The 26510-nt window shown below is 37.1% G+C and overlaps 3 protein-coding genes across 3 annotated transcripts; 1 reads left to right on the top strand and 2 right to left on the bottom strand.

Annotated features, from left to right (window-relative positions):
• Positions 1–1842, bottom strand: LOC103956770 (aquaporin PIP2-2). Its single transcript, XM_048568837.1, has 4 exons — positions 1545–1842; positions 908–1203; positions 589–729; positions 1–457 (listed from the first exon to the last, which is right to left on the bottom strand). The coding sequence occupies exons 1-4, from the start codon at positions 1837–1839 to the stop codon at positions 344–346; spliced, it is 846 nt and encodes a 281-aa protein (XP_048424794.1). The 5' UTR covers positions 1840–1842; the 3' UTR covers positions 1–343.
• Positions 1843–12570: 10728 nt separating this feature from the next.
• LOC103956769 (60S ribosomal protein L12) lies at positions 12571–13273 on the bottom strand. The gene has a single exon (XM_009368798.3). The coding sequence runs from the start codon at positions 13257–13259 to the stop codon at positions 12759–12761; it is 501 nt and encodes a 166-aa protein (XP_009367073.3). The 5' UTR covers positions 13260–13273; the 3' UTR covers positions 12571–12758.
• A 12277-nt stretch (positions 13274–25550) lies between these two features.
• On the top strand, positions 25551–26352 carry LOC103956768. Its single transcript, XM_009368797.3, has one exon. It carries the CDS (start codon positions 25620–25622, stop codon positions 26121–26123), a length of 504 nt encoding a protein of 167 aa, XP_009367072.2. The 5' UTR covers positions 25551–25619; the 3' UTR covers positions 26124–26352.
• The last annotated feature ends 158 nt before the right edge of the window (positions 26353–26510 follow it).

The raw sequence follows: 26510 nt of genomic DNA, 5'->3' as shown, positions 1-26510 counted from the left end.
TTGAGACCAAAGAAAACAACTCATACTTCATTAGCACTCTCTGGCACCAATATAAATACACCACCACTTAAAAAAGTAACAAGAGAAAATAGTAAATAATAATAAAAGATAAGGATACACAGAAGAAATGAAAATAGCACAAACATGCAAAGCAAAGATAACAAAGAAGAGAGGGATACAAAATAACACCCTTGCCCAAAACCATAATTATCTACAATTCCATAGCCCTTCAAATTTCTCCTTTTGAGACCATGACAGACTTGCACTCCTTAATTTTGTTATTCCTTTAGAAACACCATCTCCGTTTGAAAACCATGGATCAAATTAATTAATGATCAATTAATTAAGCATTGCTCCTGAAAGATCCTAGAGCCTTGATGGCTCCTGCTCTCAGAATGTATTGGTGGTAGAAGGCAGCAATGGCAGCTCCAATGAAAGGTCCAAGCCAGAAGATCCACTGAGATATAAAACAAAACCAATTAATTAAGATAATTAGTGAACCAATTAGATGTTGATTAATTACGTACACAAAGAAAATAATATAATAAAGTTAATATATATATATGGGAAAACTGAGAGAGATCATACTTGGTCATCCCAAGCTTTGTCCTTGTTGTAGATGACAGCAGCTCCAAAACTCCTAGCCGGGTTGATACCAGTCCCAGTGATTGGAATGGTGGCCAAGTGAACAATGAACACAGCAAATCCAATGGGAAGTGGTGCCAAAACCTAAATTTAAGGTGGAAAAAAAAAACATAAATGGTCAATAAATTTACTTAAACACAACCAAAATTTATCAGTTATAAAAAACTGTTAATGATCATTTGGTCTAGTGACACTCAATTTATAATTTATCACGCCACAAGTTCAATCTCGTAGCTAACAATTGAGTGAGAGATGTGCTTACAGGGACGTGAGAGTCTCTGGCATTTCTCTTGGGGTCGGTGGCTGAGAAGACGGTGTAGACAAGAACAAAGGTACCGATGATCTCAGCACCCAAACCAGTGCCCTTGTTGTAGCCATCAGCCAACTCGTTGGCTCCACCACCATACTTCACGTAGTATGACTTCTGGAAGGCTTTCACCAACCCAACACCGCAGATGGCACCCAAACACTGCGCTACGATGTACAACACTGCCCTGATCAGTGAAACCTTGCGAGCCAAGAACAGCCCAAAGGTCACAGCTGGGTTAATGTGTCCTCCTGCAATTGTCATAGAAAAACAAGACTCAGATTCTGTTGTAAGTACTTGTATAAAGCGCTTTTAGTCAGTAACAGTTTTTTTTAGTAGCGCTTTTATTATAAACACTAACAAAAATTTACTAAAAGTTCAAGTACTTCTGAAATCCTAGAGTCACTCAAACTCCAAAAGCACTTATCATATGCTTGTTCATGAAGTGCTTTCGAGTACGTCCTGAGATTTTATAGACATTTGTTATTTTGTTTATCTCAAACACTTCCAAGAGTGCTTTTAAAGTTTCAGGATCACTTTCATCTATTTCTGCCAAAGACGGATGGGAGAGAAAAAAAAAAAAAAGACATACCTGAGATACCGGCGGTGCAGTAAACAAGGACGAAGATCATGCCACCGAAGGCCCAAGCGATACCAAGAATGCCAACTCCGCCGCATTGGTCAACTTCACTCTGGCTTTTGTAGCCAATCACAGTCAAAACCGTGATGTAAAGGAAGAGAAGGGTGGCAATGAACTCAGCAATGACAGCTCTGTAAAATGACCACTTGGTGAGCTCTTCAGCATCAAACAAGGGGGTTGGAGGTGGGTCCTGGTAGTCTTTGGTGGCAAACTCACCGTGCTCAGCTCCCTCAATATCTTTTGCCATGGCTTCTGCGACTAATTAAGCAGCTTTTGGCTTTTGGCTAGTATGGAATGAGAGAAGAGGGAAATCGTTTGGGTTTGTGAGTGTGGATTGAGAGGTGAGAGTGTAAAGGGGTATTTATGGGGCAGATGGAGTTAGTGTATGCTAAACAATAATTAGGAAAGTAAGTACTTTTATGTTATTGTTTAAGTAAATGATACATGATTATGTTATTTTATGCCGCCCTTAATCCATATTAGCTTGATTTCGCTTGCATGGGCCCCTGCTTGTCCTCCAACGGCTGCTAAAAATAAAAGGGTTTTACTTTATTTTCTCACCTTTATTCATCACTTTAGAGATGGCCACTCACCTAGACACAAATAAAGGGTAGTTGATTGGTAGATTTATAAGTGTTACTCAATTTAACTTGGCAAATGCAATGGGTATAATAATGCGCTTGAAAGCAAAATGGCAAATGTTAAGTCGGTCATCCAACCCCAAAAAGTGTAGGCAACGGTCTAATGCTTACACTCACATTTTGCTTTTTGGTTGCTTTGGGTAGATTGGTACTTATGTGGGATATCTTCACTCACAATGTATGTTATAAGAATTGAAAGGAATGAGTTTCGTTCATGTATTAATAACTAAGGAGCGAAAATAAATGGATCCAAGTATCTCGTAGCTTCTTATAACACTCACATTCTCGTTTATGTGTTTATTGACAGCCAAATATTTGAAAGGAGTGGGTATGATTCTCGTTTATGTGTTAACATCCAAGGAATGAAAATAAATGGATTTAAGTATCTCGTATCTTCTTATACCTAAACAATCAAGGTATAAGATTACCAAAAGAGGATTGTTTATGATGGTGCTATCCACACAACCCTTTTTTATCTTCTACACACCCATGTTAATTTCTGACATTTGATCATCTTCAATTTATTCGATGGAATGTGTAAAATGTAAAAAAAAAAAAAAAGGTCCATGAATAGAACCATCCCATTATTTATCAATCTTTCATATCCCTTTTCTTTTTCATAGTAATTTCATGTAACAAGAATGATATTTTTACTATCTAATTGTATCATCTTTCTAATAGAGATAAAACCTACATATATTGACCGGCCCTATGTCTATTAGATAAATAATAAAAATGATGGTACAATTAGGTAATAATTGTAGCATTACTCGTATAAATATTTTTCTTCTTCTTGCTCTTTATTTTCGTGCATGCAAATTGTGAAAACCAATAGAAAATGAACCTGAAAGATTGGAGAAATTAACAATTCTCACCTACAAAATAGTATATAATAAGAAGCCTATAATTGGGAATTTAATAATAATATAAGGAACAAAAACATTATCCTTAAAGTTTTAATTAATTCATTTATGAATATTTTATCCCTAAACGTATTGTCATATGTTGGCAGATGATGGTTTGCCAGAGGAACTTGTCTGGATCCTACCTAATATCAAATGGTATACATATATGGTGGTTATGCACCATTCGTCATCGCAATTATCATACCGATCGTGTTTTTCTTCTCAAACCCCCTTAGACTCATTAGAACCAAATTCAGGGCAATAGTTCTCCCAAAAAAAAAAAAAAAAATTTCAGGGCAATATGGTTTCAAGTTAAGTTGATACGGTATTGTAATTTGACTTAGAATTTTGTATGTATCCTGAAAATTTTGTATAGATTCTCGTTAGTTTTGTAAAATTATAGAACAAGAATGTTATCGTTGTGTGGCTAGATATAAGTGATGAATGCATATGACTTTAACCATACATCAGAAAACACAAGTCTTGTTCGTCTTGCCTTTCGACCAACTCTCATTACGCTTAATTTCAAATTTCGCTCTTCATAATCAAAGCGCTACTATTACCCTTATAAAAAAAAAAATTACAAATTGACAAGAGTAACGTGCAACTCTCATTACGCTTAATTTCAAATTTCGCTCTTCATAATTCATATTAAATTAAGATGTTGTCCAAAATAAAATTTAGAATAAAAGTCTGCATATTCCATTTATATAACTAAGCCAAATTTGGCTACAGTTATATAAAACAAATTCAGGATCCAAACATAGTGCAAAAATACATAACTCATGACAACTTCACAATAGATAAACCATTTAATTTAGAGAATTTTAATAAAAAGTTTCTGGTACTGTTCATTTTAAAGAAAAATCATATTTTTACATTAAAAAGTCAATCCTAGTACTATTCAGTTTACTATTTATTTTATCTTTATCATTAAAACCCAAGGTTTCAAAATTTTTTAAAAATTTTTACTTTAATTTATGCTTCTGGTAAAATGTGGATGCCATGAACTGACAACCCTGGCCGCCCCACTATAATATAACTACAACCCCTTTTGATTTTTCCAATCGACAATCTGACATTCCCCAAATCCTGATTCCCCGATCCAAAATTCCACGTTTTGTTTTCAACTTTCAATATTGTCCTTGAAAGTATGGCTAAAAATGAAACACTTGTCCAAAGCTCGAAAGTGGATGATGTAATTGAAAGAAAACTTGGTTTGTGTTCTTGGCTTTTGTGTGGCTGCAAGTGACCCCTCATTGGCCGGTGCCTCCCCCAAATTTTTTTGTCCATGATTTAGACATATGTTTGAGTGATTGCTTAATGGTTGATGGTGACCTAATGCAAAAATTAGTCCTAAAAATATCTTGACAACAGACTAGAGAGAGCTGTTGAGCAGAAAATAAGAAGTGAAATAGACTAGGAGGGAGGGAGAGCTCAAATCTAAAGACTTTGGAGAAGGAAAGTAATGGTGTATCCTTTTATTTGCTCCAAGCTCCTTTTTCCAGCATGTTTAAGTGGCAGACAATTGAGAAGGCATTTTGGCTAACCCTACCAGACGGGTATTGTACCCTTTGTCGGCTTATCCGGTACAAGAATTTTGTAACTCAATTGATTGAGAGCATTTATGCTTGAGTTTGAGATTTTAGGTTTGGTTTCTTTTTCTTTTACTCTTGTCTGTATGAGAAAAATAGATAAATAGCGCTCAGTTTAAATAAAAAATTTGAAACTTGTGTGAAATTGAGGTATGTGTGCAGGACATAAATTAAATAAGACACAATATTTATAAGGTTCGACAATATTTATGAGGGACAGTAGTAGTAGTCTCTCTCATTACCAAACTGAAATTACAAAGGCAATGGAAACAATAGATTGTGTAACTTCTTCTTCTTCTTCTACTGCTTATGTTTTATTTGTGACTTAACATTGACCATCATATAGGAATTGTGAGATGTGCTTATTATGAGGATCGGGTAGAAATCCTTGAAATTGTGTGCCTCTCCACCGATTCACTTTCTTTGACTTGTCTATACATGAAGGTCCATTCAAACCAAATAATGATATCCATATTTACAACACTTCCCCTTGGATGGTCCAACTATTCGATTGATTTTTCTTAGACGCTTGCCCTAATGATATCTCCCCCTAATTATGAAAAGCTTGGATTAACTAACTTGCCATCAAGTCGATGCAACTTGTGAACTTTATGAAGTGAAAACTTTGGCAGATAGTTGGTGAGGTTGTGTACCATAGCTTTAAACGTGTTTCTCCAGCTTCCATTGCTTTTTTTTTTTTTTTCTGGGAGAGATCTTTATGCAAGCTAGAGAGATATTCAGATTTTGCTTGCCCAATAAAACCATGGTTATTAGTAAGTTTATTTGAGATAAAATAAACATATGTCTATAATTTCCTAGAGATATCAATAAATAGACTTGGTTTCATTTTAATACCTATACGTTAGTATTGTACCTCACAGGAAATGTTTCATCTGATTTACCAGGTCACGTTCTTTGACTTTGTCCAAACGTGAAATGTGCTGATTATGAGGATTCGGTAGACATCCTTAAAATTGTGTGCTTCTTCACTGTGGCACTTTCTTTGACTTTGTCCATAGGTGAAGGTCCATACAAACCAATAATGTTACTCATATCTATACCAAAACCACATATTTTGTAATTTTCTATTTTGTTTTTATACTTTTGGGCTTTGGGCCGATATAAATCGTATGGTTAAATACAAAAGAGCCAGAATGCTATTTAAAATATGGAAGGTACAAAATGGGCTTCACCCATTTAAAAAAGAATAAAGTACAAAAAATTACTTAATTATAGGTATCACGACACTTTCATATCTTATATTTTAAAATTGATAATGTCATACCTCATCTTTAGAATTTGTGTCAATGTTATACCTTCCGTTAGCTTGGCCATTTATTTCTCAGCTAAATGCCGACGTGGCTTGATCCGGACACATTTTCTATTATAAAAAAAAAAAAAAAAAAAAAAAAACCCTCACGTCCCCTTTCCTCCACCCCCGGTCTCTCTCTTCTCCCCCATCTTCTTTCCCTTCCAGCCTTTCCTGCAACCCAGAAAAAAGAAGAACAAAAAAAAAAAAATACCAATTTATCTTCCCCCACCCCCCCCCAACTCGCGATTTTCCCTGACCCCCCTTCCTTTCTTCCCCCTTCTCGTCTTCCCTAAACCCACCCCACCCTCACACTCACTACTTGCAACCCAAAAAATAAAAACCCGTTCGTCTGTCCCCTTCCCCCCACCCCACCCAACCTACAGAAGAAAAAGAAGAAGAAGAGTGATAAGGAAAAAAAAAAAAAAGGAACCCCAGCTTGTCCTCCCCTCTCTCCCCCCCCCCCCCCCGAGCACCCACCCTCATCTTCATTCTCTTCCCTTCCAGCCTTTCCTGCAACCCAGAAAAAGAAGAAAAAAAAAAAAAAAAAAATACCAATTTATCTTCCCCACCCCCCCCCACTCGCGATTTTCCCCGACCCCCCTTCCTTTCTTCCCCCATCCCGTCTTCCCTAAACTCGCACTCACTACCTGCAACCCAAAAAAAAAAAACCCAGTTCGTCTGTCCCCCCTCCCCGGCCCACCCAACCTGCAGAAGAAAAAGAAGAAGAGAGATAAGGAAAGAAAAAAAAAAACAAAAGAACCCCAGTTCATCCTTCACCCCCCCCCCCCGCGGCACCCACCATCTTCCCTCCACACCCATTCCCCCCATTTTCTCCGCGCCCAGGTTCTCAACCTTCGAAATCGGCCTGGCAAAGGTTTCCCGATTCCACCTCAATGGGATCTGGGTTTTTTTTTTTTTTGGGTTGCAGGTAGTGGGTGCGAGGTTGGGTGCAAAGGGTGGGTGTGAAGGTGGGGAGGTTGGGTTGCGGGGAGAAGGGCAGTGAGAAGCAGGGAAGACAAATTGGTTTTTCTTTTTTTTTCCTCTTCTTTTTTCTAGGTTGCAGTTGCAGGAATGGGGAAGAAGATGAAGATGGGGAGAAGAAAGAGAAGGGGGGAGGGGACGACCTGAGTGTTGTTTTTTTTTTTTAATATAACTTTTCTTTATTATTTTAATATTTAAAAAATATTAAATGATTTTTTTTAGTTTTTAATAATTTTTTAATAGAAAATGGGACTCGGATCAAGCCACATCAGCATTTAACTGAGAAATTCACGCCAAGCTAACGGAAGGTATATCATTGACACAAATTCTAAAGATGAGGTATGACATTGTCAATTTTAAAAGATAAGGTATGAAAGTGTCGTGACACCAATAGTTGAGGTAGTTTTTTGTACTTTACCCTTTAAAAAAATATCCAACTCTCTTTTTAAGTAAAATTTGATGTTTTAATGATTTTACAACATTGTACTGCAAAATTAACTAATATAAAAAAAATAAGAAAAATTAGTTTCTATGATTCTTGAGAATTTTATTTGAACCCATAGAAAATCACTCTACACCCAACTTAAATTTTAAATGTAATTTTCTTTTTTATCCTATTATATAATTACCATCAAGTACAAGATGAAAATAACAGTAAAATTGAAATTTATTAATAAACCCACTAATAATCTTGTGGCTCTTGAAAATGATTAAAAATTGTTTGATAGATATGTTATATTTTAGATATAAAAAAAAAAAAACACAACTATATTGCACTTGTAGAAATAGACTTAATGCACTGCACATTCATTAGAGAGAGCCAAGAACTTGTAGGCTGCAGTAATGAAAACTAAAGCTCAATCAAGATTGAACACAATATTTGGGTAGAATAGAAACAAAAAGTAGTTTAATTAGTGATCAGGCATGCCCTACAATAGAAAAACAATAAAACCAAGAATCATAACTTGCTAAGATCAGTCCCAGCTTTCTTCTCAGCAAGCATCGATTGGATAGCAGGGAGAGGTTGAGAATAGATTGGATAACAGGGAAAGGTTGCCCAATCAATCATTGACAGGAAAATTTGGTATCGAGTTACATAAACCTAGTTTGTATTAAGATTGAATGAGTTGCAGAACATTCATGGATGAAATGTCATTGGAGAGAGAGAGAGAGAGAGAGAGACTACAATATGTAAGTGATGAATTAGTCAAATAAACCGATGAACCAGTTACCCCTTTTGAATGATTATTCACATATTGTTGTAAACCTCATTGATTTGATTGCTTTCTTTACGCCTTGAATGAATTGCAAGACATGATATTAGGTTTTTGTTTTCTAAATGGGTGTAAAAATAAATTTACATATTGAATTGGATTTGTGAGGGTATTTTAGGTAATAAATTTGGGTTTAAAGAGATATTGATAGTTTAATTAAAAAAAAATTTGGGCATAGAAAGTAAATTGGGTGTAGAAAAATGTTGTACGGATTCAAATAAAATTTTCTTTCTATAAAATCAAAGTATTGACCTAACCAATATTTTTTTAAATGATACGAGAAACAACTCTTGCTCTAATAGTGACATAAAAAAATGAATTATTATTATTATTGGCACTTCAAAAATCTCAGTGTAAACTCCAAATTTTCTATGTAACAGCCCGTTCCGGAAATTTTAAAAACGTACGCGTGAAAAGACAATTTTGCCCCTAGCGAGATTTTTCGTTGTGTGGTTGTTCTTTTTGGTTTGGTGTGGCTGGTTTTGCACCACACACTCTTCCCCACACTCACCCTCACCTTTCCCCTATCCCTGCACCCTGTCCCGAGCTCCCTTTCTTTCCCATTTCCCATACAACGTACGGACACACACACAAATCCATCAAATCTTCACAGATCGAAGAAACAAAGTACATATCCATGCTCTTGAGGCTCGTAGGAGTCCAACCATACCCATTTCAGGTAAGGTTACCTTCGTTTTCACGTCGAACTCGAGATACTCGATTTTTGGCACTGTTCATGCACACGTAATTTCTTGTGTTTTTGGGAATTTCAAGCTTGTAGGAAGCTTGATGAGGTCTCTAGGAGGCTCGAGGTGGTTCGTTTGAAGGTTTTGGACGTCGAAATCGCGAGTTTCGAGGTTGGCCGGAGTTGGGGGTATTTTTCAGGCGAGATTTCGTGGATTTTAGCACTTGAAAGTGGTATGATTTTGTTCCTCTCGTTGTACGCTTCATTTTGGTACCAATTTTGTGAAATTTGGTTGAAAAACGAAGAAGATAGGACGACGGAATATTCCGTCAATTCGGACGGAATATTCCTAACGCCGTTGACAGAAACCGTTAAAGATAACGAAATATTCCTGACAGCGTTAATTGACGCCGTCAGCGTGCCAGGCACGTGCCTGCACGTGGCCGGCGCGTGAAGGCGCGTGCGGCGGTGAAAATTTTTTCTAAAAATATGGGGATGTTCCTGAGGTTGAGTAGATCACGTTGGTGTATTCATACACCCCATTTGAGCAATGTATGAGAAGTTATTTCTAAAGGTTGGTTATGTGCTTTAAAATTAACGTTTTTATAGTTGTTTCGCATATAGGTGAGACGTATCCCGAGGACGAGCGTGGTCACTCGAGGCAAGGGGGTTACGACCCTTCTACTTATCAGTGAGTGGGCTTTTGGTTTTCCGTATATATACCTATATACTTATACGTTTCCCAGAAAATGAATTAAAAATGTTTTTACATTATTATGCCATGTTTATTGGTTGTCGTTCGTTTATGCATTATTAGTCATATATATATACATGTGTATTGGTGCTGTGGACGCACAGGTAAGTGCCAGGTGAGTATGATTTTACATTTACGTTCAGTAGTGATTCTAGATGCCTAGAGAGCTCATAACCTGCACCCCCGGTGTTAGTGCTCCCGCCCAGAGTTGGGCACAGTCCTTCACGTGATGTTCACCTCCCGCACCACACGCTCATCTTGGATCCAAGTTAGGTGCACAGGCTTGTCGTACAGACCACGTTAGGTGGTTCCGACTCGTAGGTGACCCGCGATTATTCGCCCAGCCTTCATGTGATCGTAGCACTAGAGCGTACTTATATTACACCCAGGCCTGTCGTACAAACCACTTTAGGTGGTTCCGACTTGTGTGCAGGTATAGTTAGTGAGATGGAGATTTGAGCTCTAGACTCAGCAGTACAGGTCACGTTAGGTGACTCCGGCTGACAGATCATATGACATTGATATGACATTACCTAAGCACTTGCATTTACTTTGAGGTTTTGGCATAGCATATTCCTGAGCATGACTTATATATATATATATATATATATATATATATATATATATATATTCTATTTTCTGGGAAGTATACAGGTTTTACGGCGAGGGGTTAGAACTTATTTATTAAATTGGTTTTCGAAAAGCTTTGTTTTTGCCCACTCACGCTTTTGTTTTGCGCCCCTCCAGGTTCTAGTTGGCTAGCACGTTTGGTGGCTTCCCTGAGGACTTTCCCGGCATATCTGACAGACCACCACCAGTGTAGGAGTTACGCTATCTCATGGCATCTTCACTTAATCTGTGTACATTTTTATTATTCGTCCCAATTATTTAGTTCTATACTTCAACAAGCACAAATATTCTATATTTAAAAGAAAAATACAATTGTGAGAAGTGTACAATGAGATTTTTGAAGCGTCAATAACAATTCTTAAGGAAAAAAAAGATAATACTTGCATGCCCTACTTTGATGATGAATTCATTCCCTCTCTTGCAAATAACATATCTTCACCGTAAGGAATGCAAGTACCAAATAAAACAATGGCTCATCATGAATATGTTACTTGATACCTACATACATCGTTGATTTATTTAATACATTTTGGATGACTAAACAATATCCAATTCAAATGATTTTTGGTAAAGATGATCATTATCTGAAGATTTAAGAAATTTTCATGATGTAGATAAATTATTGCAAGTGGAAAATTGGAAATTGAGAACGGAATTTGAGAACTTGTTTGCTCACCGTTTCATTTTTTTTAAACTAAAATCAAAATTTAAAGCTATTTTTGTGAGTCTTAAAATATATTCATAAATTATAGAATAGTTGGATTCCATTGATGCACAAGTGATTAAAATATATTCACAAATGTACATAAAAAATACATATACCAATTATCCAAGAGTGGCTGACAATTGTAAGCCATCATCTCAAATAATTGTCATCTCTCATTCAATTCCTGAACGAGGACGCTATCTCCATTCTCCAGCACAAACTTCCCCTTCAAAACAAAGGGAAAGAATTCCTCAAACCAAAACCAAGAACACTAATAGTCGTCGTCGTCGTTATACTCTTCCACTCGCTCCTCGAGAATCGTCTCCAATTTCGGAGAGCTAGAACCCTTCCATGGAAAATCAAGAAGGGGCGGTGCAACCTCAATCCAAGGCTTCCTCCGATGCACGAGCTCCTTGGGCATTGCGAGTTTGTAACTTACCATCTTCATAGCTTGTTAAGCAAAATTGAAGCGAAATCGTAGGTTTTGATGTCGAAATTTGTATGCTCGTGTGATGTGGAGAAGATTTTAGGTAAATGGATGCCTCTCTTTCTCCTTGTGGTTTTTAAGGTTGAGAAAGAGAGAGGAGGATGGGAAAGGGAAAGGATAACAAGGGACTTGAGAAATGGGGTTTTGAGTGGATTTAGATTTGAGGGGTTTGAGGATTTATATAGGTTGTGTGTTTAGGCAAAAGCCCAACTTAGGGGGAGGCTAAACAAGCAAATTTAGCAACAGAATTCTAATTATCCCTTGCATCTCCTATCATTGGGGTAATGAACATAAAATAGGTTGGCCAAATTTATGCCTAATTGCTACAAGGTTCGACCTAAAAAGTGTTAACTTTTCTAGATGGTGCGTTCTTTTTCGGTCAATCTATACAAGGTATGTTTTAGGTTGGGAAATGACCTCAAAACAACCCGTTCATCGATTCTCCTAAGATTTATTCAATCTAAAGGCCATAAAATGGTGTAGAAAAGAGAGCAAAATCAGTACAGTTTGGATTTAACATACACCTGGATGCCAAAGATCCACACAACAAAATCTACATCCGATTTTCGGAGGTAAGACTTGATTTTACATATCGGATTTGTATCTAAGAGCACCCGAAATCATAAAGATTCAGCCTCTCTGAAATATATTATCTCAACAGCATTCCATCCAATTAGGGGTAGCATGTCCTAACAAGGATTCTAGATGTGAAATGCATGCCGCACGCAGTAGTACTACTTCTACAACAGAAAAGGTAAAAAGAAACAATGCTTAAGGAGGTGCGCATTGCGATGTCGGGTGAGAGACAAGGCTTTCAGAAGTGAAATTCAAAACATACAGTAAACATGTTGCAAAAAACAGAAGAATTGGTAGGGGAATGACAAGATACACTTGAACTAATAGTTAAATCGGCGGTAGTGTTGGTAGTTCGAGATACAACTAGGGCGAACAAGGGGTTTTTTAAAACACAGAAAGAAAATTCAATACAAATGCTTGAACCAAAACAGGTGAAGCAAACAACGGCACGAAACAGGACTCGAAATCCCGCAACTCATCTAAATTACCATGAAAAAGTGTGATTGATGATCTTAACAACGTGCTCAAAATTAATCCCAAATTATCCGAAATGGCATACACTCCAAAACAAAAATTTAATTCAGCTAAAGTAAAAGAGAGAGCTTCACTGGAGCAGCAGCTCAATCGAGAGGGATCTCGACGTCACCGTCGGCGATCTCCTGTTGCAAATCCTTGGGGTCCTTGCCGTCGACCGTGCAGCCCACCGAGACGCAGGTTCCGAGAATCTCCTTCACCGTGCCGGCGAGCTCCTTGGCCATGGATCTGTTCCTCATAACCTTGGCTATCTCGATGACGTCATCGAGGGAGATGTTGCCGCTGTGCTTGATGTTCTTGGTCTTCTTGCGATCGCGCTCGGGCTCCTTCAAGGCCTTGATTACCAGGGCAGCCGCCGACGGCACCACCGAGACCTTGGCTTGCCTGTTCTGGACGGTGAGCTTGACGGTGACACGGAGACCCTTCCAGTCCTTGGCGGTCTCCTTGGCGATGTCTTCTCCGATCTTCTTTGGGGAGAGACCCAGGGGACCGATCTTTGGGGCGAGGGAACTGGCGGCGCCGACCTCCCCGCCGGTAACGCGGACGTATACATCGACGACCTGTGAGGGATCGAACTTTGGCGGCATTGTTGCAGATAATGGCGAAGGACAAAGAGTGAAATGCTAGGGTTTTCAACAAAGGCGACAGACGGAGAGTGGGAAATGCTGTGAATTATATGCTAGGGTTTTGCAGGGATTGATATTTTAAAATGTCGGAATTGGCCCTGGTGTTTGCGGAGAGTTAAGTTTTACATAGAGTTGTCTGTGGCAATTTGGGCTTTTTGTAGGGCTCTTCCTTAAATTGGGTTTGGGCCTGGTAAAACCACTACTTAGACTTGACCTACTGTCATTGGGCTTTATTCTATTTGCCTAATTGCCTTTCCGTCCAGCCTTTTCGTGATCAACAACTTAAAATTAAGGAAGGGTAACTCTCTTTATCTCGCATATCGGAGTTTAAGAGTTTTCATCAGTGCAGTGTTGTTGACTTTAGAAATTGCAATGCCTATGTAGCCCGAGGCCGAGCAATTATGAGCTAACTAAATCCTTTTTATGAATGCGGGTATGTCAATTCATGACCAAACCCGGCTGGACGAGTAGAATAGATGTAGGGGTGGTAATGTTGAATGCGTTGTTGACTTCTGTACTCGAGCAATTACGGCCAAGGAAGGAACACTTCTCGGCCTTAGATTCTAGAACCTGAATGCAAGGTTGGCTTGATCAGTGCAAAGTTCTAACCAACAAGAGGTTTGGCAGCCTTGACTATATTCATAAAAATATAGGTGCGCCGGATCGGTATCAGGCTATATTCAAAGGAGATAAGCATTTTTATAATCAACGTGTTTCAGCCATGTAAACGTCGAACTGCGAAGTTTTGTGTCTTGGGGAACGTAGCTCTGTCACTGCCAATCTAATTCGGTATTTTCTAATTGTTTGAAGTATTTTGCTGCATTAGAATGTTTTGATATTTCAGTCGTGCACTACAACAACTTTCGGTCTTGTTAACGAAGCTCACCTTAGTTGAAAGTTTTCTTGGTTGATTTGATGTCATACCACACACAGCAGGACTCTCTTGTATTTTTGTCGATCAAAAAAGTGATCCTATCACTCTCGCAAAACCCATGCACAAGAGTCCACACTCACCTCTGTACCAGAAACCTGGTGCTGCTGCTGAGCTCAAGTAGTAAACCTACAGCCGTTAGCCTGTTTACACAAATATCCTCACGTCGAGATTCAACTATCTCGGCTCTGCAATTGTCGCGTCTTTGTTTTGCAACTGTTATCGCAACCTGTCTCTGTCTACCTCGATTATCTTTACTTAAATTGGGTTATCATGTAAAGGAGTTTATATCTCTAAGTGATTAAGCGTGTTAGAGCTTACATCCGTACTTCTTGCCTTAGAGCTTACATTTGTATTTCTCTGTTTAATTCGTTATCCTCCGTTACTACTTGTATCAAGGGGGAAAAGGCAGGTCTATCATTGTTCTTTCAACTCCCGAACGAATTATTTAACTGAATTATCAAGAGAAAAGATCGGCTTTATTTGACTGAAAAGGAGTCATTTTTTAGTGTCGGATACTGGGATTTGATCGTATTGGGGTCATTTCAATTGCCAAAAACAAATAATGGTGGGGAGAGAGTTTGGAAGTTGCAGTCAGGGTTTCATTTTTAGTTTAGAATTTCTCACGGTGAAATGATTGAAATAACTTGACATAAAAATCCACACTACTATCACAATTCTAGAACGACCATCACTATCTTTCCTTTACCATTCGGGAACGTTAGTAATTTTTTCATTCGAATATTCTCATTTTCGGCTCTTTTTTTTATCTTACAGTGTTTGATGGTCGAAACCATCTAATTTCTAGGTCACTCTATAAAGATCAATTATGTAAAATAAAATTAGACCGATTAATTAATGGTTTAATTAACGATGTCAACCTTACAAATTTAGGGATGCAACTTTGGTTGGGCCAACCCGAACTCGTCCATGTCCAACCTAACTTTAAACCTGAACAAGCAGGTGTTTTTTTTAGTTATAACCCATCCGACCCCAACCCGATTTAAACCTGAACAAGCAGGTGTGCAGAAAATCTTTATTACAGGTGATGACACACTTGAAAATATTGGGGTATGCGAAGTTTCTGTAAGTTCCTCTACAACATATGATCTTGGTCGTGGCCTTTAGCAAATATGTCGTGCCTGAACCTTTCTTTCATATTCATATAAAATGGTTATAGTGTTACATTTAATTTGAGACTTCCATCAAATTGCTAAACCTGAGGAACTTTAGTTAATCAAGCCTTGAATTCTGGTAACCGAATCACCATCTCGGACTACAAGTTGAATTCACATTATATACGGTAGCAAATGTCCAAGTTGGTACTAGTTTTGGTATTTCTTGTATTTTAATTCAAACTTTGCATGGTTGAAACATTCATATTTAGTTTAAATTTATAACGGATACAATTTGCGAAATTGAATTTTAATTTTGAAAAAGTTGGGCAACCCGAACCGAACCCAAGTAAATCCGAACCGGATTAAACCCGATTAAAACCCAACCCAAACCCAATCCCGAATTGTAAAAGTTGGGTTAGGGTTGGGTTGACCTTCCAACCCGCCCGAGTTGCACCTCTATTACAAATATTCAAGTGAGAAGCATGGTTCGTCTCTTTAACGGTTAATTGTTTGATAAGCAAGCCATTTTAGATTTTGTAAACAGTGCAAAGATTATCTTTAAATGATGATTTAGAAAATAGATGACTTAGAGTATTACGCAACATTAGAGAAAAAGCCGAAATGGTAAATTGAGAAGACCCATATAAGAATCACCATCTCGGACTACAAGTTGAATTCACATTATATACGGTAGCAAATGTCCAAGTTGGTACTAGCTTTGGTATTTCTTGTATTTTAATTCAAACTTTGCATGGTTGAAACATTCATATTTAGTTTAACTTTATAACGGATACAAGTTGCGGAATTGAGTTTTAATTTTGAAAAAGTTGGGCAACCAAAACCCAATCCAAGTAAATCCAAACCTGATCCCGAATTGTAAAAGTTGGGTTAGGGTTGGGTTGACCTTCCTCCCCCCCCCCCCAAAAAAAACCCGCTCGAGTTGCACCCCTATTACAAATATTCAAGTGAGAAGCATAGTTCGTCTCTTTAACGGTTAATTGTTTGATAAGTAAGCCATTTTAGATTTTGTAAACATTGCAAAGATTTATGATTTAGAAATTAGATGACTTAGAGTATTACGCAACATTAGAGAAAAAGCCGAAATGGTAAATTGAGAAGACCCATATGAGAAGGTTGCTAGCTACTCTTACAAATATCACGACTATTTAAACTTTGTAATCATTACCACTACTTTAATATCTTGATTATCTCGGTGGTTTAGCTTAAATTGAGTTACCTTGGCAAATGACTCATAACTCAAGTAATTAAGTAACATTCCCTCTTATATTGAGGATCATGTGTTTATCTTTCCCCTTCATCCCATATCACTACTAAAGAAAGAAAAAAACAAGTTTATTGATCAATTAAACTCCAAAATGAATCATTCTATAAAATGAGTCATTATTAGACGAGAGTGATTTCTGCAATATATATTTTTTTTTTGCACATTTATGTTTATTTGAACTTTAGCATCAAATAAAATTTTAAAAAAAAATCAAGAGACTGAAATAAACAGATATTTTCATAAAAAAAATAAATAAATATGCAGAAATTATTTCGTTTTAACAGCAAAAACCATCACATTCAAAGGAAAATAAGGGTGCATAAAGGAGCTTCAAAGTTGCAAGTTACAAACCCACTTTGGATAAGGAAATCACCCTCTCCTATCCAATCACTCTCATAAAATGTCATTATCCAAACACACTCAGCTAAGCTAGGCTCTACTAGAATGCTTCGATAGCGTTACGTATCAATCCAACGGCCCACAACTTACATCAACTTTATGCCATGAAAGTGAAACACCAGCTGTTAGGCCTTCTCACCCTCTCCTCCTCCATGCCTTTTAATAGATAGAGACTCTCACTCGTCTTATTAACCAATAATACAGCATCACTATCTCACAAGTAATAATCTAAGTTGAAGGGTGATTATAATGGAATTCTCTTATTATGAAAATCAACGTATTTAAGTTTGTTTGGAACTCAAGGGTGTCTGGATTTTTTTCTTGGGTGGGCTAACTAAAATTAGTGCCATAAAATCATATGTTTATTTTTTGCTTATATAAAATTATATAGTACTACGGTCTAGTGGTATTTCTCTTCACTTGTAAGTGAGAGGTCTTAGGTTCGATTCTCGCCAAAGGCGAATTCGAACCACATTATTGCTTGTCCATTGTGAGGCTAAGCTCACCCCTTCTCCCTTAGTATAGATAATATTTTTTGTTAAAAAAAAAAAAAATATATATATATATATATATAGTAATCAATATAAAAGAACAACAATAGAATAAATTATTCTCAAAATCATAACTGTGACAACTCGTCCCTATTTTTAAGTTTTATAAATTTTTGAGTAGTGATTTTACGAAAATGCACTTAGAGGCGAAGATGTTTGACTTTCATTGACCGTTCAAAGTCACAATTAATGTCTCCAAATAGATCTCAAAGCCGTGAAAGCATAGACGAAAGCCGTTTGCGAGTTCGGGTTTTAACGGTATAGTTACAGACATTTAAAGTCGTTTTACTAAGCTATGAATATTAGATTGATTAAAACTCCCACCATGTGGGAATTGTAACCAATCAAGGTTGAGAACCGGCCCAATCATATTATTTTTAGGACCAATCAGAGATTAGGGGGGAAAAGGAGGGACCAATCAGGAAGGGTGAGAAAAAACCACCCTTTCCCGTCGACCCGTCCATGCTCCGTAACCCGATTTCAAACTGGTGTGAATTTTGGTCAATCTCATCTATTTTTCAGGTGAAACTCAACCATCCATCACCTGAAATCTCTTCTACAACCTCCCATCTAACATCTCCACCCAAATTCAAAGGGTTTAGGTCCAAAACCGTGTAGAACCTCACCGGAGGTGCTCGACGGTGATTCCTTCGATCCGGCGAGTTCTACCACCCACAACTACCCTTAATCAACTTCCCTTGGACCCAGGAACAAGACCCAACTAGTGGTAGAGACGTTGGAACACCGAGGAAGGAGAATCGAAGTTCACCCATTTTAGGGTTCTGGTGGGTTTGAGTGAAATTGGAATCTTTTTGGCCAAATTGGACTTAGTCACAGGTATAAAACTTGCTCTACTCTTTGAGATCTTCATTTCTATAAAATTTGAGAATTTTTGGAGATAGTTGAATTTCAGGCGAATCAGGGCGACCGACCGCCGTGTGCGGTGACGCGTGAGCCGAGTCACCCCCTGACCTTACTAAGCTAAGTTTGACACCCCAATTCCATAGGTGAAGTCCAATTGATGAAATCTCATCGTTTGAACATAGTTTTGACAAAGATCACTACTTGAACATTATGTGAAATTGATGATCCGACAGTTGGATCGTCACCAAACCTTAATACATTATAGTACGTAATATTTGAGGATATTAGAAACTTATCGATTGGGAATCTGACGTACGGATCTTCCCGAATTGGATTTGTAAGTTCGTAAAATAAAACATTGACTGCCACTTGAATTTTGCAATTGGCGGAGATCCAACCGTTGGATCGTAATGAAACTTTAATATGTTGTTCTAAAAGAATAATGTGAAGCTTTAAAAGTTACGGATCGGAAATCCGAGATGCAAATCTTCCAGATTGAGTTACGTAGGGTTGTGGACCTTACCGTTAATCTTTGACCGACAATTGATTTTTGGTCAATGGGTCTCAAATCATTCTAGAACGTCATTGGGATGTGTTTTATGTAAGTTACGTGTTTTATTGATAAGAGTTCTGAGACATAATTGAATACTTGTTCTTGGTGATGATCGTTTGTGACGTTTCGATATTCGTGCTAGGGAGTCGTGGTGCAGACCTCAAGTGAGTGGGTTTGTTCCTTTTTATAGTATATATATGATTGATAGTTCCACAAATGCTTTTAAATTGATTTATGCATTTTATGTCATGTTAATATATATTTTAAAATATTATGATATGGTTGAGTTTTAGATTGCATCATGGCATATCCATATGCATATTACATGCATATAATTGTTGTGAATGCTTGGAAGTGCTAAGGTGAGTTTAGGGCGTTATTTGAAATGATTGAGTTATGGCTTGACTATATTTTTGTTATAAGCAACTCCGACACTGTCGTACAGGTTGCAATAATAAGCAATTCCGACACTGTCGTACATGTTGCAATAATAGAAAACTCCAACAATGTCATACAAGTTGCAATACTAGGCAACTCCGACATTGTCGTACATGTTGCAATACTAGGCAACTCCGACAATGTCGTACAGGTTACCTATGAGTCGTACAAGTTGCATTAAACAACTACGACTCATGTGTTATCATAGATTGATTTATGAGTCATACAGGTTGCCTATGAGTCATACAGGTTGCATTAGACAACTCTGACTCATATGTTATCATTAGATTGATTTATGAGTCGTATAGGTAGCGTTAGGCAACTCCGACTCATGTGTTATCATTAATTGATGAGCACCTAATTTTTTATATACTGCTGCCGATATGTAGTGATTTGGAATATTCCTTGATTTACTGTTGATTTACATTTGATTTCATAATTATACGTAGTATGATTTCCTGGAAACTATACATGTATTACAATGAGGGATTATAATGTTTAGAAGGTCTTTATTAAAGCGTTATTTTCAGGGCCACTCACTCTTGTCTTTTTTATCCCTCCAGATTCTAGTAGCAGAGTTATTGTATCGACGAGGATTCAATACGAGGATTCGTGGCAAATATTGGTATTGGAGATTACCTTCGATGGTATGATTTTCAATCCACTCTACTGTACTTTACTTATGCTTTGACGTCACGTGTGAAATGAGTTCATTCCCGCTCACCGCGCACTCTTGTATTTAGGTACTTTTAGGTTTAAATTTATTCACGTTTTCCATATCACTACACTTTATGGCTTCGTCACCTTCCAGGTGGCGGCTAGCACAGCTCGATTCGGAGTCCTAGTTGACATTCTGGGTCAGGATGTGTCAATAACCTAGCCAATAAATTCAAGGACCATATAAATAATTAACCTACAATTAAATCAAGAATAAGTAAATAAAGAGATTAAGAACTTGATTTCATTAGAAAATTGCAACGGAAAGTAAGGAATTGTGGAGATAGGGATTTACTTGTGGATTTAAAAAAAATATTTTTTTTTTCTTGAGTAAGAAGCACAGAGGCTAAATCGCATAAGATGAATGGTCTTTTTCTTTTACAAATAGGATAAAAGGGGACGGGAGATAAAAATAATTTATAATTTTTAGCATAAAACTTATTATTTATTACCTATCCTCTACTAAATACACATTAAATAATAACCTGTACTAAAATTGAGTAGGCTATAAGCATGAGTTTACAAAATAATAGTGTCATTCACCTCATTTTTACCTCCAACACATACTTATTAATTTTTTTCCATTGACCATCTTCAATTCATTCTATCCGACATCTGAAAATTGAGAGAAATGTGTGAGAAGTAAAAATGAGTGTATGAATAGCACTACCCTTACAGAAAACCTCCCTGGGCTACAACCTATTTTAGTTTTGTGGGTGGCTCCGCCATTGGAATTGTCTTTAAAATATCTAAAAATTTTTTTTTTGTGAAAATGTTTATAAAACCAATTTCTAGTAAAAATACAAGTGAAATCTAGAAAAGCACAAGAAGTGCGTCCTACAAGAAGCACCTAACTAGTGCTTGAGAGATTTTTTAGTGTGATCGGAACACGAGGTGGTATAACATGCGTCATTATACAAATGGTGGGATATGTGTGCTAAAAAATTAATAACTTAAAAAATAAAATTTCCCACCACTTCTATTAAACCACGTGGTGTACCACTTGCGTTCCCTTCACAACTTAAAATTTTATCTAGATTTCAAAACTCAAAAAAGTTTTTTTTTTTTTTAATTTTATTTTATTTATGAAAGCGTTTTCAGTCATTTTAAAAGCAAATCTAAACAGATTCTTATTAAAGGAAAATGCTAAAGAGACCATATTTTATAAACCACATGAGGTGGCAATTGATGGTTGGACACTTCTCAAATGATTTAAACAAAAAATCCAACTACTAACTATCACAACATATAATATACAAAATATAATTTAAGTAGATCATCAACGTTACATTAAACATTTGTACAAGATTGGAAAATCAATAAAGCGAAAAAGCAAAACTAAAGCAGATAAAAACTGCATAAACAACTGAAAAACTCACGTCACAAGCCGCACAACCAACAAAACATATACCCCTAACATCCATATTTGGGTGGGACATTGAATTTCAAAGAAGTGATGCCTTTTAGCTATTGGTGGGATCATCTGCTGTGGAATTATAATTGTTTTCAAAGATCCAATTTTGATGCCATTTTAGTCCTCGATAAGGTAATCCAATACCCACTACCCAAAAGGATCGCATTATTGTTGTCCCTCGTGATTTAAATATCTACCACTTATGACTATCTGGCTTTTTACAATTCTTTGCAAAAACAAATTAAAACATAGATTTAATTAAATTTTTTTTGTCGAAAAACATAGATTTAATTAATTGAAAATAAATATTTAAGGATAAGTCTAAGACGGTGTTTGGTTAATTATTGCCCCATTTGGTCCCCTTACATGCATATCTCTCTTTCTCCTTAAACTATGATTTAATTAGAAAAAAGAGTTCAATTTGTACAAACTCGAAATAAGTTGTTAAATTCAATCATCAAATCAACGACTTGTTTAAGGATTGGTACGAAGTTGTTTAAATTTTTTTTAAAAGCAACTTCTAAAAAAAGTTGGGGTCTTAATTGTGTTTGGTATATTAAAAAAATATATATATATTTCAAAACTTGGTCCAAATTAGCAAAAAGCATAAGCATCTCTACACTTGCTTATCAAAAAAACAGTTTTTCATTAGAGGGAGGTGGACAATACCAATTAATGAAACTTTTATTTGACAATCCTACCCCATCTCTCTCTCTTTTTTTTTTTTTTTTTTTTTTTTTTTTTTAACTAAAAGCACTTTTAGCACTATATAGTTTACCAACACTGACCTGCTTTTTACATAACAATTTCTTTTCGCAGCATAGTAAAAGCAGTTTTGAAAAGAAAAAAAAAACACAACTCCAAACTAGCCCTAAATGTGTATGTGGTGGTGGTGCTCGTATTTCTTTGTAGCTTAAATGTGAAACCATATTCTTTTTTCTTTTTGAACAAATGTGGAACAATATTCTAACCAAAAGGAAAAGGCATAGCACAAGTACTTCAACGAAAAGTGCTTCTCTTTATGAAATTGCACCTACTTTTTTTTCCATAGAAAAAGTTTATGGCAAGTGGCTTAGGTCTTAAGATGCTTGAATTAATTTGTTATTGGCTTATTGCTAAGTGATCTTTGATTAGTGCATGAAATGATTTCCACTTAAAAAAAAAAAAAAATCGTAACTATTACTATATAATATGACTTGATCATCATCAGATCGTAGCCTAAATAAACAAGTCTTGAAATAAGGTCATCATTATTGGAGTGTAATTATTTTTTAATGAAAGTAGTATATAATATTCGAATTATTATATTATGGTTGAATATAATATATAATAAACGAAACATCGCATAATTAAGACAAGACGTCATCACCGAATTGATTAATCAAGTTATTATTGGATGATCTAGATTAAATTAAGAAATGAAACAATCACTATGGCATTGAGTGGATTGGTGTTATTAAAATCGAATCGCAGGAAGACTTTATTTACCAAAGTAATTCATCACATGCATCATACCGTCACGGATAATCACGCAACCCCTATATTATAAACTAAATATAACAAATATTATCAGTCAATAATTTGGAGTCACCCTCCTCAAATTGAATATGTTCATGCCTATTCTGTGAACACAAATAAAGTAAAAAAAAAAAAAACCGATGCTAGTGTTAATTGGATGATTTAGACCACATTTTAGCCATCAAAATATAATATTCTCATGGAAGCCAGCCAAAAGGACGTAATATTCCCATGGGTTATTGTGAACTCATTTGCTCGAATCAAAACTTATGCTTAAAAATTGACTGCATTAAACCCAACTTTATCCAAATGAATTTGGTAGCTAAACAAGTTAGATACAGATAACGTGGATTAGATCAGTTGACTTAATTAATTCAACTTTATCAAAATGAATTTGGTAGCTAATTAGGTTAGGTACAAGTATATCAGAGTTAGATAAGTTGATGAGGATAACGCCTTAGTTTAGCTTACGCTCGAGTTTAAATTCAATCAGAGTAATTTTGTATTCAATTAAATAAAGGACCAATGAGAAACGATTTTTGCATATCATTTATCTTCTACTATATAGGATATTGATTTTTGTTTTCGTCTATTAATTAGTATGTGTTTTATTCGACCAAAAAGTTGAAAATAAACAATCGCGTGCATGGAAAGAAAAAAGGCGTGTCTAAAAATCATCTTACGAAATCAATAATTACAGGTTTAACAATCTACAAAAGAAAAGAAAGTAAAGAAAGACCGATTGACTGGACCGACTTGAGCATTCGCATTTTCTCCTTTCTATTTACTACACAGCGCGAATCCTATCGCTTTCGTAAGCAAAGCGTGAAGTTTGCTTTGCCGTTCAACGTTCAACTAATTTCATAAACTCCGGTGGGTCCCCCCACTCACGATACCAATCCGATAAAACGCGATACGTGCGCGGCGATTTTTCGCACTTGGTTGTCGCGTTTGAGAGGACAACGGGCCAGCTGGTATGAGTCGCGCTAGATCCGAGCAGTGGGGCCAACTTCACGTGCCAGCATGCGCTGCAGTTTTGTCAAACCAAACTCCGCCACGTGGCAAGGATACAGGTGACGGGACACGTGTCCAAGGCCTCGAACGTCTAAACAGGACCACTTTTGGCCTCTTTTCTAGAACCAGGGGAAGTGAACCTCCATGTCGCGACAAAACTTGTGACTCCCAGCGCGAGACGCATTGTACTTTTGTTTTGTTCTCGTCTTATGACAAACCCGCATTTACCATACTGCCCCTCTCTCACCCTTTTTGTCCGCTCCCCCGCTATCTCTCTACGTTACGCTTTCAATTCCCTCGCCCTACGTGGCGGTCATCGACTGCTTGGAAACCAACGGCGCCGAAATATTTGGCGAGTTATGAAATTTATTATTTATTTTTTATAAAACGGAAAATACAAAGTGGTATTCTTCACATTTTTCATCTTTTCCTTCACATTTTTCATCAAATCCACCATATTTTATTTTTTAAATGTAAGTTATATTGTTTGCAGTGGTGAGATTCATGTGAAACTCAAGCATCTAAAATAACTCAGGTTTCCTAACGGGCAATGCGTTTTTTATGTGGTTTGAAGAAACAAAATCAGTTGTAAACATGAATAATGTTTTCACATAAATTACAAGAAAAAAACTTTATATGATACAAGCATTACTAAAGTACGTATCATGACATCCTTTATGATTATAATTATTTGGGCCGCCAAAAAGAGAAAAAAAAAACATATTTACATACGTCATAAATTTTAACAATTTCTATTTATTTTTTTAATTTTGGATAGAAGACTTTAAAAGAATAGAGCAAGAGGACCCAATTATCGCCCCAAACTTTGATATTTTCGCCAGTTTCATTTTGCGACCTCCAACCTAGGCGAATAACTTCATGAGTTGAACACACAAAAGCTTTTATCCAAGTCCACATATCTCATATTTCTTACGCATATGGTGTAAGGATGCGTCTTTTACATTACAATTTGAAAATCGGCGGGCTTGGTCGTTTTTTTTCCATGGCGATCTTTTCTTTTTTGTTTAAAAAAAAAACAAATAATTCAAAACAAAAATATCACCAGTGTCTCTTTTCTAGTTTACAGTTACAAAAGATCTATTACGTTATTTGGGCCAAACAAAAAGGATCAAACACCAAGCATACGACTCTACACGAACTGTCTATTGCCACCCACTACTATCCAGCCACGTAGCGAGCGCAACTCCATAATTCCGAGTGGGTCCAATAAAAACCTCGCCCAGTAGAACCGTGCGATGCAATATAATCCCGGGCCCCACCCCCGAGATATTGAACCTAACCCCGAGTGGATAAATCGAAAATCCTACGTGTCAATTCCCGTAATATTAGAAGGGCCAGTTACGTAATTTTACCATAATTGAACTCGAAGAGAGGGCAGTCTTATCCACTTCTGCCGAGCGGCGAGCCGACCTGTATAAAAGGCAATCGAAACGCCCTCATTTAGCAGAAGAAGAAAACCCAAGCTTGGAACCAAAACGCAGCGTTTTGAGCCTCCCGAATGGCGACTACTAAGAGTTGCTACGCTAGGCCGAACTACCGGTACCTCACCAGCGACCACCAGCACCAAACCCTATCGTCCGATTTCGAGCTCGACGAGTCGGACATCTACAACTTCGGCAGGTCCAGCTCGCCGGAGTTCCACAAACCGGTTCCGAACTCCCGCGGCGTCTCGGCGTCGAAGAACCGGAGGGGAGATTACGGAGACCGGTCGGACCGGACCTGCGGCACGCCGTCGTCGTTGCCGGTCGGCATTCCGGACTGGTCTAAGATCTTGAGAGACGAGTACCGGGAGAAACGGAGGAGCGAAGACGACGAGGCGGATGGCGAGGACGACGTGGAGGGAGGCATGCGGATCCCGCCGCACGAGTTGTTGGCGAGGCAGATGGCCCGAACGAGAATCGCGTCGTTCTCGGTGCACGAAGGCGTCGGGAGGACGTTGAAAGGGAGGGATCTCAGTCGGGTGCGAAATGCAATTTGGGAAAAAACTGGGTTCGAAGATTAATATTTATTTTTCAGAAGAAGGAAATACATAGGGGTTTGGGGTGTACGGAAATTATTGGTTAGATTTTTTTTTCTTTCCTTTTTTTAATTTCTGATGAATTTTCTGCTCGTTTTTCTTCTAGTTTGTGGGATCAAGATGATCGATTTTACGAATGTAACCCCGAATTGGAGAATTGTCCTGAAATTCTCGTAGGTTTAAATTTAAATATTAACATAATTTGTTCTTTAAATTCCAATTTTTTAATTTAATTAAGTTAATTGGGTTGTTATTTCGGATGATATGAAAGTGGTTAATTTTTGGGTTTGAAGTTTGAAAATTGTAGGGGAGAAACGGTGGCGGTGGCGGTGGCGGGGCCAAGTTGGTAAATCGAAATGGAAAGTAAATGAT

This window comes from the organism of the source record quoted next, unplaced genomic scaffold (genome assembly GCF_019419815.1).
Source record: "Pyrus x bretschneideri cultivar Hongxiangsu unplaced genomic scaffold, Pyrus_bretschneideri_v1 Contig5, whole genome shotgun sequence".
Lineage (NCBI taxonomy): Eukaryota > Viridiplantae > Streptophyta > Magnoliopsida > Rosales > Rosaceae > Pyrus > Pyrus x bretschneideri.
Note: the sequence above shows the minus strand (reverse complement) of the source record. Positions and strands in the feature narration are given on the sequence as shown.

Excerpts from the sequence above, each read along its gene's own strand:
- LOC103956770 (XM_048568837.1), bottom strand. The coding sequence starts at position 1,839 with ATGGCAAAAGATATTGAGGGAGCTGAGCACGGTGAGTTTGCCACCAAA. Across the intron at positions 1,204-1,544 it reads CTGCACCGCCGGTATCTCAG|GAGGACACATTAACCCAGCT; the intron begins GTATGTCTTTTT and ends TGACAATTGCAG. Across the intron at positions 730-907 it reads CCAGAGACTCTCACGTCCCT|GTTTTGGCACCACTTCCCAT; the intron begins GTAAGCACATCT and ends CCTTAAATTTAG.
- LOC103956769 (XM_009368798.3), bottom strand. The coding sequence starts at position 13,259 with ATGCCGCCAAAGTTCGATCCCTCACAGGTCGTCGATGTATACGTCCGC.
- LOC103956768 (XM_009368797.3), top strand. The coding sequence starts at position 25,620 with ATGGCGACTACTAAGAGTTGCTACGCTAGGCCGAACTACCGGTACCTC.